We start from the raw sequence: 15,263 nt of genomic DNA on the forward strand, positions 1-15,263 counted from the left end.
CATAAATACATACTCAACTCTGGTCACCGTTACTGATGTATCATGACATTTGGTCCAGTTTTTTCTTACATATTGTTAAATGGGCATTTTCATTAAGAAAAACTTTTCCCATGTCATAAGGACCGTGCTGAGATCCCCACTGATCAGGAGAACAAACCAGTGGCACATTTTACACCCTGGTACTAAGTGATCTTCATATTTGCAGCACCGATGTATGTCTATGGGGATGCCTGGATGGAGATAAATGGCAGCTGCGAAATGTAGCAAGTGTGCTCCTGCACACTGCTCTTTGCGCATTCTCTGTATCGTTGTGGTAAGATGCAGTGACATGTCAAAGATTTTGTGCGCTTTAATAACCTTGTAATATGACCTTCAGAAATAGTGGTACAGAAGATAAATATGTGATCACCAGAACTTGACACAAGTGTAAAAAACACAGCTAACACTAGTGTAAATGCCATAACACTAGTCAAAATATTTAATAAGATGTCAAATTTGGAAACATCAGTGGTCATAATTAAGAATAGCTTGTAAACTGTGAAGAGTTGGGAACCACTATTGTAGACAGATTCTGAATTCAATATAATATTTGTAGATGATACTAAACTATAAAGAAAACAAACCAAAAGAGGACGGTAGACTTAGATGAGTTGTGTAGGGAAATAGCAATCGAGATTTCACGCTAATAAAAGTAAGATTATGAACATGCCAGAGGGAAATAAGCATCATATGAACTATATTAATGAACTAGATGGGGAAACCACAGGGTAATTCTGACATGGAAAAGGACTTTGGTTGACATACAGTATTAGTTAAAACGACTCTGTACCCACAATCTGACCCCCCAACCCCCTCCCCCCCCAAAGCACTTCTACCTTCGGATAGCTGCTTTTAATCCAAGATCTGTCCTGGGGTCAATTCGGCAGGTGATGCAGTTATTGTCCTAAAAAAATACTTTAAAACATGCAGCCCTGTGCCATACGGGAGTATCTGAGCCTTAACTTTGCACAACCTCTCTGTCCCTCCTCCCCACCCTCCTCATCATTAGGAATGCTCCAGGCAGATTGCCTCCTGTGGCAGCCCGGCACTTGGGCTGGATCGTTAAGCACCTGTGCAATGTTCAGCATGTAGAAAATGTTCCAGTGGCATTCCTAATGATGAATAGGGTGGGGAGGAGGGACGGAGGGGTGGTGCAAAGTTAGGGCACAGATACTCCCGTTGGGCACAGGCTTCAAATTTAAAAGTTTCTTTTTTTTAGGACAATAACTGCATCACCGGCCGAACGGACCGCAGGACAGATCTTGGATTAAAAGCAGCTATCTGAAGGTACAAGTGGTTTTGGGGGGGTCAGATTGTGGTACAGAGTCGCTTTAAAAATATGTGCAGCAACCAGTGTCAGGCAGCTGCTGCAATAGCAATGGGCAACAACTGGGGTGCATCAAATAGGGCATAGAGACAATAGACATAGAGAGCGTTTACAGTAGTATGTCTAAAGAGACATTTTCTTCACCAACATACTGTAGAAGGCGATTTTTTACTGAAAGAACTGTGAAACTTTGGAACTCTCTGCCAGGAGAAGTTGTCTCTCCCTGTATATCTTTCACAATTTTAACTATATTAAAGAAATACTCCAATTTAAAATATCTTATTGCCTAAAAACAGAATAGGGGATAAGTGTGAGATAGCAGTGGGTCAAACTTGTGGGCTTATCCCGCTGTCTATCATAGAGAATAAATGCCAACCTGCTGCTGCACTCAAAACAAAGGGGTCCCAGCTCCTTCAGGAGATTTTGGAGGGGCTCATCCACCCAACCAGGATGTCAGACACCCTGTGATCCCAAACTTATCCCCTACCCCCTGGGTAGCAGATAAGTTAATTTAGTTAAGAATATCCCTTTAACTTATAGTTGCTAAATTAAGAAAGGTCAGGGATTTATTCTGACTGACTTTATCTGGTGTAAGAAAGGATTTTTTTCTCTCCAAAACATGAAAAAATGGCTTTTGCATCACCTTGGATAGACAATGCAGAAGAATAGGCTGAACTGGATGTTGTATCTGTTTATACCTCTTGATCCAGATCAGCAATTGTTTGTTTCTCAGAGATCAGCTGCTCATGCAGCTCATCTTTCTGTTCTAGCAATCCCTGCAGCTTTTCCTGATGGTCCTGATCCCGGGACTGGTTTCTTCGACTCTCTGATATCCTCAGATCCTTCAGCAGTTCATCCCTCTCTCTCTCTAGTTGGCGCATCTCAGCTCTGCAAAAAATCAAAGTTATTATTGTTAGGATTGTTGAGACAGCAATAAAAACTTCTAGAAACTGAGAAAAACAAAACTATTGAGAATAATAATGACAGACAGCAGCCTAGCAATATAAAAATGAACAGCGCTCCATAGTGTAGAAATCAGGCAAAAGGGCATCAGGAAAAAGAGAAAATGGAGATTCTCACCTGATAGTGTTGTGCAAATACAAGGCACAACACTCGGCCATAGCAGGTGTCTGACACTTAAGAAAGGGATCGGTGCGATCTCAAAACGCAATGTGTCTTTTTTTAATACATTTTTAGTACTTTATTTTGCCTTGCTTTTTTACCTGGACCTGCACCCGTTGGACCATGTTGTGTAGAGGAGGATTTGGAGTCTTTTCTACCAATTACCCAATCAGGGACATCGGAAGGTGGTCGGCAGCAGTCCTTCAATACCCATACAAGGCGTACATTAGAGTCTGTACAACTCGGCTAGGTGAGCATGCATTTGTGAGCTGTATACACTATTGCCTCCCAGGTTTTATTTGTCTGCACATGCAGCATCACTGTGTTCTTGTTCTTCTATAGATACATTGAATCTGTCACTTTAAAAACCTTTAGACATGCCCTAGAGACAGTCCCATTGACCTATCTGGGATTCGGTCTCTGTCATGTGAAACAGTTGTGAGAGGTTGTGGGGTTTTTTGTCCATTAAAATACACATGAAAGATATTGTGGATATATTATTATACAACCTAGGTATAATGATGTTACTATATATCTATTCCTTTCATTTGTTTTTGAATATATTAGACATTCTTATAGTCCGGCACAGGACAGCATAATATTCTGACATTTATAACACTTTAACTTTCAGCTAGAAAACTTCAGGGACGTTGCTACACTAACTTTTTCTTCCTTCATCATCTATGATAAGATGTTCACATTTAGTTTGTCCTGACAATGCCTCAATTTTGTCATTCTGTCAGTACTACTGATGGCAGAAAGATCTGCAAAACTCATATGAAGAACAGGATGTAGGTGTAATATGAAATCTCATTGTTCTGCTGAGGGGTAGATGTCATAATGTCAGTGGGAAAGCATCTTCTGAGAAGACAGACACAAGTGATGACAAGTTGTATAGAGTACACACTGTGATAATTGGCAATAGCATAGCGGCTACTATGATGAACATGTTCCTAGGGATTTAGTAGATAGGGGAGATAGTAGGTAGTATCTGACAAAATGACTTTTTTTTTACATTTAACCTATTAAAAAATCTTTTTGCTTGGGTAAAAATCAACATGATTGCCATAGAGATTGTTGGCTGTATTTCCATATACCGTAACTATAAAAGTAAGTCTTTTATGGGTCTGAGAAAGTGATAGTTACAACGGTTATCAACTTTTTTTTAAAAAAAAAACATAAGCGTAAAAAAATAACTATATACAAATCATTTTTTACAGATGGCTTGAATGGCTTATATCTGGTCATGAAAAAAAGAAATGTATGTCTTATGAGCAATGAGCCATCGTAAGTATGATATAAGGCATTCTATGAAGGTAACATTGTTTCTGAGCGGCATTAATACCATCTTTATAATGCACAATAACAGACAGCGTCGCAGTAGCAAATATATCTGACATTATTTCACACCACACGGTCACTGCGTGGGCAAAGTGTAAACCTTCGACCGTAGCAAAACACCTCAAACCAAATGACCCATTTTTATTTCCAGGCTGTGACGCTGACTCCATTTGATCAGCCACCATCAGCTTTAGCAGTGTTTCTATTTATTTTTAGGACGATGAATCCGTACAAGAGCCACCAAATGACGCGGTTACCCAGCATGGTGTGTAGAACAAATAAAGATACAGTTTATTCAATATAGGATTAATTCCCCTTGAAGACACAAATACTTAGAGGTTATAAATATGGTCGTAATAAGCTATTTTGGCTTTCGCAGGTTTAGCATAGAGAATGTTTTACAGGTTAAGGATTTGTTCACATACAATTTATAATTCCATCTTTTCACCTGCCAAGAAAACTGATGTTTTTCGTAGCCATCTTTTGCAGCCATTTTTATGACTGGAAATACCGGCCACAAAAAACAGCCAATGTTTTCATTTTACAGCTGTGAAAATTACGACAGTAAAATTAATGCATTAGTGCATTAGTAGCTGTTAAAAAAAAAACTGGCAAAAATACTGCCCATGCGTGAACATAACTAGAAAAAAACTGATGTTTTGTACCATAAAATAGCCAAATAACAGTTTTTTGGTACAAAAGACAGAAAAAAGATGGTTGAAAATAGCCAAAAAAGGTATTCCCTTGTTAGATATTTATCAGATTATCTGACAGATTTTTTTTTAAGCCAAAGACAGTAATGGACTATAAACAGAGAACAGGTAAAAAAGGAAAGACTAAGATTTCTCCTCTTTTCAAATCCATTCCTGGCTATGGTTTAAAAATTCTGCCAGATAATCTGATGGTGTAATAGAGCCCTTACAGATCCGGGTCCAACCTCTGGCACCGACATCTCCATACTAGAGATGAGCGAATCAGCCGGATTTCTGGTTCGTATGAATCCGAAATCTCGGCGGCTGACTCCCGCTGTCTGTTCCCTCCGTGCAGCGGGTGGATACATCGTAAGGAGCGCCTGGAAAACTGGGATACAGCCATTGGCATTGGGGCTAGGGGCACCAAACTCCAGTTAGGCCAACCACGATGAACAAAAAGATGTCAAGGATTATAGAAACAAGGACATTTTCAGTTTACTGCAACAAAGTTATAGAAACAGGACAGCTTATAGTGCTACACTGTTACTGTAACTCCTATTTACATCCTTGGGATGGGGCATACCTTCATTTATTTTACCTTATTGCACTTTTTTTGACTTTTTCATTTTTTTTTTGTCCCATTAGTGAACTTAAATAGGGGACGTTCATACTTACCGGATCCGCAGCGTATTTTCTGCTGCGTATCTGCAGCACATCCGCAGCAGATTTCATTTAAATAACTGAACACAGCATCAAATCTGCACCATCAAATTTGCTGCGGATCTGCTGCAGATCCTGTAGGTGTGAACGCAACCTTAACCTGATTTCTTGTAGATTACACTGCAATGCTTCTGTACTGCCGTGTCAAGTGGTTTACCACTTTGATGGCAGACCTAACTCCACTGTGTCAATTAGAGGATGGGTATCAGCTGTAGAACATGGCTGGTGTACAACCCAAATGGAGCAGGCACGGCTCCTTAGCCATACTAAGTGTAGATATCATGAGGGCCACTGCCAGATACCAGCTGTGCATTCCATGCTGCGGGCAGAAGTTATTAGAGTCTCCATGGCAACGAACATGCAGGAGACTGTAATGCGTGCAACCTCCATTCTGATCTGGTCGTGTGCATTGGGGTCTTATGCGTGCTCATAGCCATGGAGACTCTAACTTCTCCTCACAGCACGGATTTTGCCGCTGATTCAGCAGTGGCCCTCATGACGGGTACACTTCTGAACATGTAGGTGTCAACACTTTAAATAAAGATATCTTCCCATGATATATAACTTATCAATCTGTTATCACTAACACTACTGATTTCCTTGTGCTTGTTCTTGTTTCCTGACTGGAAGAAATAGAAAAAAGAAGAAGTACAAAATTTATACTGTCTCCAGCTCCCCGGCTCCTCCCTCTCTCCATAGACAACTCCTTATCCTCTGTCCCAGGATGCATTGCTTTCAGTGAGGTTACAGCACCTACTGCTTTATTTAGCATAAAAAGGCAGCATGCTGTAATCACACCTCACTCTCCCCTAGGGGTGCATTCACACATGGTCCGTAATATGGACGATGTGCTACGGAACGGAATTCAGAGTTCCCAGCATCATCGTTCACAATAATGTCGGGCAGGGCCGTTTCTAGGGGCGGGCGAGCCGGGCCACCGCACGGGGCGCCCACAGCTAGGGGGCGCCCTGCGGCACCCGACAGAACCCAGCCCGCAGCCCCCGCATCCTCAGGGCTGGCCGGGGGATCTGGAATCTAAGTTCCAGATCCCCTGGCCAGAGCAACCTTTAGCTGTGCGTATGCAGGCACAGCTAAAGGAAACAGTGCCGGGGCAGAGACCCAGAGGCTTCCTGTGCAGGCGGCCTCTGTATGACAGGTGGCTGCCTGCCCCGGAAGCCAGAAGAGGACGGGACTCACCGAGAAGAGGAGCTGGAGGCTGCAGGGGGAGAGGTGAGTATCTGTTGGGGGAATCCTGCACAGAGGGAGCCCCGATATGTCCCGATAATCCCGCCCCCTGCGATAAGCCCCGCCCCTGTGATAAGCCCCGCCCCTCACGCCAAAGTTTACATGTCATCCAGCTCTCCCAGTATCCTGTATGTCAGTGTATAGAGGTCACCCAGCTCTCCCAGTATCCTGTATGTCAGTGTAATGGAGGTCACCCAGCTTTCCCAGTTTACTGTATGTCAGTGTAATGGAGGTCACCCAGCTTTCCCAGTATCCTGTATGTCAGTGTGTAATGAAGGTTACCCAGCTTTCCCAGTATCCTGTATGTCAGTGTAATGGAGGTCACCCAGCTTTCCCAGTTTACTGTATGTCAGTGTAATGGAGGTCACCCAGCTTTCCCAGTATCCTGTATGTCAGTGTGTAATGGAGGTTACCCAGCTTTCCCAGTATCCTGTATGTCAGTGTAATGGAGGCCACACATCTTTCCTAGCATCCTGTATGTCAGTGTAATGGAGGTCACCCAGCTTTCCCAGTATCCTGTATGTCAGTGTATAATGGAGGTCACCAGCTTTCCCAGTATCCTGTATGTCAGTGTAATGGAGGTCACACAGCTTTCCCAGTATCCTGTATGTCAGTGTAATGGAGGTCACCCAGCTTTCTCAGTATCCTGTATGTCAGTGTGTAATGGTGGTCACCCAGCTTTCCCAGCATTCTGTATGTCAGTGTATAATAGAGGTCACACAGCTTTCCCAGCATCCTGTATGTCAGTGTATAATGGAGGTCACCAGCTTTCCCAGTATCCTGTATGTCAGTGTAATGGAGGTCACCCAGCTTTCTCAGTATCCTGTATGTCAGTGTGTAATGGTGGTCACCCAGCTTTCCCAGCATTCTGTATGTCAGTGTATAATAGAGGTCACACAGCTTTCCCAGCATCCTGTATGTCAGTGTATAATGGAGGTCACCAGCTTTCCCAGCATACAGTTTGGGACTTTATAAGTGGGAAAAGGGGAAGTTGCTGGAAATGTGCGGAGCCTGAGATGTCTGTCTGGCAGGTCCTAAAGAGATGAATTGTAGCTGCAAGAAACCGTCATGGAGGCCGGGGCCGGATGGAGAGGAAAAGGGAACGTGACCGTCAGATCAAAGAAGACGTCACCTGTGAGTCCCTGTATAATGATTTTGTATTCAGTGGAACATTATTTGGCAGGGGTGCAACACTGTTCTATGCTGCAATACACACACTGCTTCTTTCTAATAACCCGAATCTTGATAAAAGCCCCCCCTTCCTTTCCCATGGCTAAACTGAAAGAGGGGGGGGGGGGGCGCTTTCATCAAGATCCGCCCTGTTGTCAAAATTACCTAGAAACTGCCCTGATGTCGGGAGCTCCGAAACTGTTTAAATCTTTGCACTACTGGCTTGGCCAGATAGATGCCATGAAAGCTATTGTGGTTCATCAGTTTTTATTTGTTTAGGGTTGCTTCTGTTTCAGTTGTAAATAATGATTCTAGTATGAACAGCGCCTAAGATAATACAGTAGATGGTTCAATACATTATGAAACAATATACAAGGGAATTCCAACATAACCAGTTTTACGGGTCACACTGAATATGCCATCTTCCTCCTAAACATATAGAGCGGCAAAATAAAAGATGACTTGAAATTGCTAGCACAGTCTATATTCTGCGTAATGAGTCCTCTTACACTGAAGGTAGCAATTTAGGCGCTGTCCCCTCATACTACTACTGCTATAACCTCTATAAAAGCTCTGGAGGAAGAAAGGAATTTGGTCGTCTAAAAAGAATCTATCAGAATAATGTTCAGTCAGGAGTGGTGTGTAAACATAACACTGATGTATGGATGTTAATGGCTGTTATTGTAGGCTGCGAAATCCACTGCATCTTGTCATCTTCTCAAATGGAAGAAAGAAGGATCACCCAAAAAAATGATAGGCTATCGGCGGCATACAATAAGACGAATGCTTTCATACTGCAAGCATAGCATTCATCTCTTAGAACATAACTAAAAATAACCAGGATCAAAAAGGGCTGAAGGATAAGGAAATGTATGCGCACAGGAGGAGACTTCAAAATCCCACAAGAAAGAGGGCAAAATATTATAAGCTTTTTAGATTTTAACCCCTTCATGCCAACGGTCATTGATGCAGATCCAGGTCAAATGTTCTTCCTCGCCTTCTAAGAGCCATAACACTTTTATTTTTCCACCTACAGGGCTGGTTGGGGTGTTATTTTTTGTGCCATGATCTATAGTTTTATTGCTTTTATATTGGTGTAAAAGAAAATTTTGATTGCTTTTTATAAAATTTTTTCTAATATATAAAAAAAAAATCGGCAATCCTGGTGTTTTTTTTCTCTCTTTTTTTATTTACACTGGTCACCGTGCGGGAACAATATTGTTAAATTTTAATAAAGTGGACAATTTCGCACACTATACCATATATAATATGTTTATTTTTTATATTTTTATTTGTATAATGGGAAAGGAGGTAATATAAACATTTATTGGGGCTTAATTTATTTAATTAATTTATTAGGGTTAAAAAAAATTACACATTTTATAGGGGGACTTTATATTAGGGGACTTATATATGCAATGCTCAGATTGCATATACTGATGAATGCTGTGCCATAGCATAGCACTGATCAGTACTGTGGGCGATCTGTGCATAGAGTCTGCCTGAGAGCAGACTCTATGCACAGATTGCTGATCCGACAGGACGGAGATAAGTTTTACCCCTGCCTGTCAATGTAAGTGATCGGGAACCCCACAACCAAGATGGAGGCAGCCAATCCCCCACATACAAAATATAAAAAAAATACAAAATACAAAAGAATTGGCCAGCACATCCAGTAGAACTATCATAACTACACAGGTGCACACTGCCATGGCTGAAATAGCAATACTGGTATAGACAAAAATATGTTTTATAGCAGTAAAAAGACTATGGGGGAGATTTATCAAACATGGTGTAAAGTGAAACTGGCTCAGTCGCCCCTAGCAACCAATCAGATTCCACCTTTCATTTTCCAAAGAGTCTGTGAGTAATAAAAGGTGGAATCTGATTGGTTGCTAGGGCCAACTGAGCCAGTTTCACTTTACACCATGTTTGATAAATCTCCCCCTATGTTCAAGGGAGTGAAATGAATGGGCCCGTGCTTCTCTGTCCACAGATAGGCATCCTATTTTGTTTTCTTTGTAGACGTTGCCGCAGCGGGCAGAAACATTGTATAGCTGCAGCCTAAGGCCACATTCACGCATCCAGATCTGTAATTGCGGACTGTAAAATACTGATGTGTGAAAGGCGCCAAACCTTGTGCTACACATGTATATTCTGTGTCCTCAGCAATTTACTATTAACTGATTTACTGCAAATTTACAGTAAGAACGGATGAAGCCGAGGGTTACTGTCATGCATCATGTATTGTAAGCAACAGCCTTTCAATGAATATGTAATCAAGTATTGTTATTGACTATGTAATTGGTATTCAGTGTAAGTATTATTAGAGCTATCTATAAATGCACATCTACATATACACAGCATTGTCTATATTTAGAGTGACACTGATTCCTTCCATAGGTTTCCTTTAAATAAGATGCACATTATTGCCGAAGTGGCAGGTGTCTTGCAGAGCCTCATGTTATCAGACAGCACATCCCCGGGCACCATGCTGCACTAATGACATGACATTAAGAGAAGACTCCCCGAGGCAATCATCTGCCTGTTAAAGGGAGATGTCATTCTGCAGGATATTAGCTGTACAAGTCTTAGGTAAACTATACATACAGTTGCCTCCTGATTTGCTCCTGTTTCCCAATAGTAGTTGCCTGGCGCTGACCTTCCTTCAGGCGATACATACGTTGCAGTTTGGCGAGCTCGCTGTCCGCTACAAAAGGAGAAAATGTATATACAGAAAAAAAAATTATGTACTTCCCCCTTATTTATGCTAGTGATACATAGATACATAGAACAGTGCTATTATGAATATGCAGCAAGATGCAGAAGACATTGTGTATGACAACTGCAATATATACCTATATGTTCTGTACTGGGCAATGCACAAATGGAATCCCATCATTTGGATAAACCATCAGCTGTGGAGCACTGCAGTAGACCCATTTACATTAAAGGGGTTATCTGGCGAAAATGTTTTTCTTTCAAATCAACTGGTTTAAGAAATTTATATAGATTTGTAATTTACTTCTATTTAAAAATCGCAAGTCTTCCCATACTTCTCAGCTGCTGCATGTCCTGCAGGACATGTTGTTTTGTTTTCAGTCTGAGACAGTGCTCTCTGCTGCCATCTCTGGCCGAGACAGGAACTGTCCAGAGCAGCAGCACATTCCCATAAAAAAACTTTACTTACTTCTCTGGACAGTTCCCATTTCGGACAGAGATGTCAGCAGAGAGCACTGTGTCAGACTGAAAAGAAAACATTTCCTGCAGGATTTACAGTAGCTGATAAGTATGGGAAGACTTGAGATTTTAGATAGGAGTAGATTACAAATCGATACAACTTTCTGACACAAGTTGATCTGAAAGAAAAAGATTTTCGCTGGAGAACCCCTTTAATGGCCAAAATGTAGTCAGTGACTATATCTTTGTCACTTCTTGCACATAAAAAAACCTGGTAATGTAAAGAAAAGTTACATTATAGAGAATTCTTGCTAGATGTGTATAATACATTCTCTAGAAATAATGGCTGCATCTTATTCAGGCAAACCAGTACTTTATTTCTGCTCTGCAAATTTGTTCCCATATTTATCTTGGGTTAAAGGTTCACTTGTGCCAGAACAATAAAGGAGTGAAATGTTTGCATAGTGCCATTATCTGAAATTGCAAGCTGGCTTTCCTGGACTACTTTTATGGGGATTTTATTTATTTTAAGAGGCGAGAACAGCAACTTACCTGGGCCTAGTGCCAAGTCTTCTGATGGAAAACCTACACTGTGTATTGTTTAGAATTTTCGACAGAATTTTGGGTTCCTTTTAGGGAATGAAAGAAGGAGCATAACCCAGTGTAAAAACTAAACAACTTGTCACATGATAATTTTACTAATTTAAGTTTTTGTAAGTCTTCCAATCCAATTATCTGCTCACACTAAAAATAAGATTTGCCTACTTTGTAATGGAAACTGTTGGCACAGCATAAGTGAGCAGATCAGTGTTCTGTAAAATTAGTTATACTTATAATACGGGAAAGGTTGTTATAGGGTAACAGGGCTCCTAATGTCTGGGAAGGACTTTCATCTCTAGGCTATGTTCACACACACCATTAAAATGATGCCCATTTTTATGGGCCGTTTGTAATTTAACGGCAAATAAAGTGATTTTAAAAGAACGGCCATTATGTGCTGTGAAATGATGGCGTCAAATCAAAACTGCCGTCATTTTGATGGTGTGTAAACCTAGCCCTAGACTGTAAATTTTTTTTTTTTTATTAATGTTTTTAACTTTTTTTATTTCACTTTTTGTATTTTGATTACTGATAAGCTCTGATGTGTGTTGCCCTACGCTTTTCCCTATCTGATATACCTAATGCATATACAGTACGTATGTTATAGGGCCAGTTCACATAGAGTAAAAGCGTGTCAATGGAAGGACTCATGCGCCTCCGCTTACACCGCTCTCCGCTTAAAGAATTGACATGACAAGAATTGAGCAGAGAGCGTCGGAAGCAGAGGCAAGTGAGCCCTCCCATAGACACACTGAGGCAGATGCGATTCCGTGGCCAACGCTTGTAATAGCGTACAGCAGTGAGTGGGGAACTGCACTTACTACTGCATCAAAGCTTCACTTCCTGGATAAAATGGTGATGTCACGACCCGACTCCCAGAGCTGTGCGAGCTGTGGCTGCTGGAGAGGATGATGGCAGGGGGACACTGAGGGACACAAGGCACTGGAGGGACACTGAGCATCCCTCTGCCATCATCCTCTCCAGCAGCCACAGTCCACACAGCTCTGGGAGTCGGGTCATGACATCACCATTTCATCCAGGAAGTGAAGCCTTGATGCAGTAGTAAGTGCAGGGAAAAAAGCACTTTATGGGCATTTCCTGTTATAAGTGTATATTGGGGATTTGTATAACTTTTGGGGGACAATACAATACTTTCATAAACATTTTTGCCGGACTTCTTCTTTAAGGGCTTATACACACTTTCAGACATCAGATCTGTATACATTTAGTTTTTTTTTTATTGCAAGAATTGTGCAAATAAATATTATTGGTTTTATTTTCTTATGCATGTTCTTTTATGCACATTATTTTTCTCAAAGTTTCATATAAGTGCATATAATATAGGGCCAAACTGAATGTTTCAATAGAATACATATACAAATTGTAGCAAAAACAGGATTGTGGATGCACATTAGACCTATATACTCATGCAGAAGTGTGAATAAGCGCTAATGGCATTACCTCACTATAATCAATAACAAATGCACACACAATGCCATCTCCGAGTAGAGCATAAAAAAAAGTGTTATACCCATTCCTTCTAGGTCCATGTCGCTGCTATCAGAGCGGATGCTGGAGGCAGATCTTCTGTGAGGCATTTCTAAGTATCACACAGAAAAGGAAGAGGCATTAGGATTATCTCGGAGCCATCTTAACCTGAAATTATATTCTATATCTAGCAGTTATATTTGTGGTTGTATTAACTATAAAGCTATGTGCACATGTGGTGGGTTTGTTCTAGAATTCACCCACTGCCTGGCAAAGGAAAAAATTAGCAATAACCTAAAAAAAAGAAAGCATGCAGATTATACAGAAAATAAAGTATTTATTGCAGAATTTCCATTGAGGAATATGTGCTGAAATTCCAAAATTGCTATACAAACCTCATGCAACAAACTTCATGCATGTAATGTATAAAGACTAGAGATGAGCGAAGCGGGTTCGGGTTCGAGTCCATCCGAACCCGAACGTTCAGCATTTGATTAGCTGGGGCTGCTGAACTTGGATAAAGCTCTAAGGTTGTCTGGAAAACATGGATACAGCCAATGACTATATCCATGATTTCCACATAGCCTTAGGGCTTTATCCAACTTCAGCAGCCACCGCTAATCAAATGCCGAAAGTTCAGGTTCGGATCGACTCGAGCATGCTCCAGGTTCGCTCATCTCTAATAAAGACTAAAGCGTGCTCTGCCGCTCTATATGTTATCACAGATTTTAGTTATTACAATGTGAATGAAATCTGAAGCCATAACTAGGTCAGCATCCATCCACATTTAATCTGGCGGGTTTCATTACGGATTGTGGTGTATATCATAGGCTCGTTCACCAGTATAACTTTCATACTTTGTGTAAACCTGGCCCAATGGTATACTTTCTGTAATGTTCTCTGCACCACAGCCCCACCTGGTGGGCATGGACAGAAAATGACACTGACAATCCCACCCTTTACTGTCATGCACAGGGATAGGCAAGGTAAGCTCTACTATCTCATCTCTACAAACTACAATACCAAACCATGCATGCACTCTACATAAGGCCCCCTATTCACATCATGTTTTTGCTAGTTGGAAGACATACAAATGCCTGCTTGTACCATGCCCGCAGCATAGCTATAGGCTCTAGTAGTCCCAATGTAGTCTGTAGTCTTTACAACAGTGTATTTTTTATTAGAGGGATAGAAAGGCAATCCTCTACTCCTCAAATAAAAGGTAAAGCAGACAACATTTTGTTTGTTGAAGCCTATGGGTATGCTTCAGGCACGCCATGGTGCATGTAATTCAGTATACAGATGTTAAACGTGAAAAATGTGATGTGAACAGGCCTTAATATTGACACAGTCCACTGCTGACACACAAGTAGCATACTCACTTGTTACAGCAACTTTATATACATTTGTATCCATCACCTACTGTCCTTTGTGGATATATCTGTTGAGTCTTTATAGCATGTAAAGTATTGTGAATAAGCATGCATTTTTATATTATTCGCTAGCTATATGTGATAACCAATATATCCTATTCTTTTATATTGATTGTATTGATTCCCTAATAAAACCACATATATGTTTACTATGATGTTCTCACTTGCAAAAACTACATTGATTTTGATGGAGAAACTGTGCTGATTTTTAAATCCACAGTTTATTTTTCATTTTGGATCATTTCGCCCCTGAAATCTCTCCAGTCGGCTATTGTCATCCTTTGTTTTGTACTTTAATTGATATACAATGGTTCTCTCTGTTTGCTGTGACAGGATCAGGTTTTGTTATGTGTAAATTTGAAAAATTGAATAAAAACTTTGCCGGGGACACAAGGCCTCAGCGTCCACAATTAGATCACATTAAATCCAGTGACTGTTGTGATTTTTTTCTATTTTTATTCAAGGAGTAATAGTTTAAATGATGACTTTATAACTATGTAAGAAGCATGGATTATAATAAAGGATTGCAGGCCTCCAGAAGGACTATCAGACATGACTAAAGAGTTGATTGGCAGGTTAAGAGAATATCTTCTACCTGTATCTTGAGATAGTGCGGAGATGCTGAGCAGGGGGTGCAGGGGATGTGGTGTCCTCAGTGCTGGCAGCTGTAGTTCTCTGCTTAGTGTTTCTCATACAGACTCATTGTTGTTAGTGACCGTCTCCAGGAAGCGGCTTGTCAGTGAAAGTCTCTGCTGTCCTATAGGTTACCACACTAACAATGCTACAAGACAGTAACCAGGGGAAGTGGCTGCTGCTGGCTGAGGGAAGGAGGCTGTGGTTTCATCTTACTTCTGCTGCACATAGAACCTCCCTCCATGTGCTGGAAACCACTGTGCACTGCTCAAC

The 15,263-nt window shown here is 41.1% G+C and overlaps 1 protein-coding gene across 2 annotated transcripts in view; it reads right to left on the minus strand.

The window, feature by feature from the left end:
• Positions 1-15,053, minus strand: part of ODAD1 (outer dynein arm docking complex subunit 1) — a 66,457-nt gene extending 51,404 nt beyond the window's left edge. Inside the window, exons 1-4 of one of the 2 annotated variants that reach the window (XM_069947641.1) lie at positions 14,953-15,053; positions 12,968-13,036; positions 10,267-10,366; positions 2,065-2,254 (exon numbers count right to left, since the gene is read on the minus strand). In XM_069947641.1, coding sequence (XP_069803742.1) covers positions 2,065-2,254; positions 10,267-10,366; positions 12,968-13,034 — 357 coding nt within the window. In that variant the 5' untranslated portion in view covers positions 13,035-13,036; positions 14,953-15,053. Of the gene's footprint in view, positions 1-2,064; positions 2,255-5,414; positions 5,499-10,266; positions 10,367-12,967; positions 13,037-14,952 lie in introns of those variants that run through there. The other variant, XM_069947642.1, reaches the window with a different exon arrangement.
• Between the last annotated feature and the right edge of the window lie 210 nt (positions 15,054-15,263).

This window comes from Dendropsophus ebraccatus, chromosome 12, assembly GCF_027789765.1.
Source record: "Dendropsophus ebraccatus isolate aDenEbr1 chromosome 12, aDenEbr1.pat, whole genome shotgun sequence".
Taxonomy (NCBI): domain Eukaryota; kingdom Metazoa; phylum Chordata; class Amphibia; order Anura; family Hylidae; genus Dendropsophus; species Dendropsophus ebraccatus.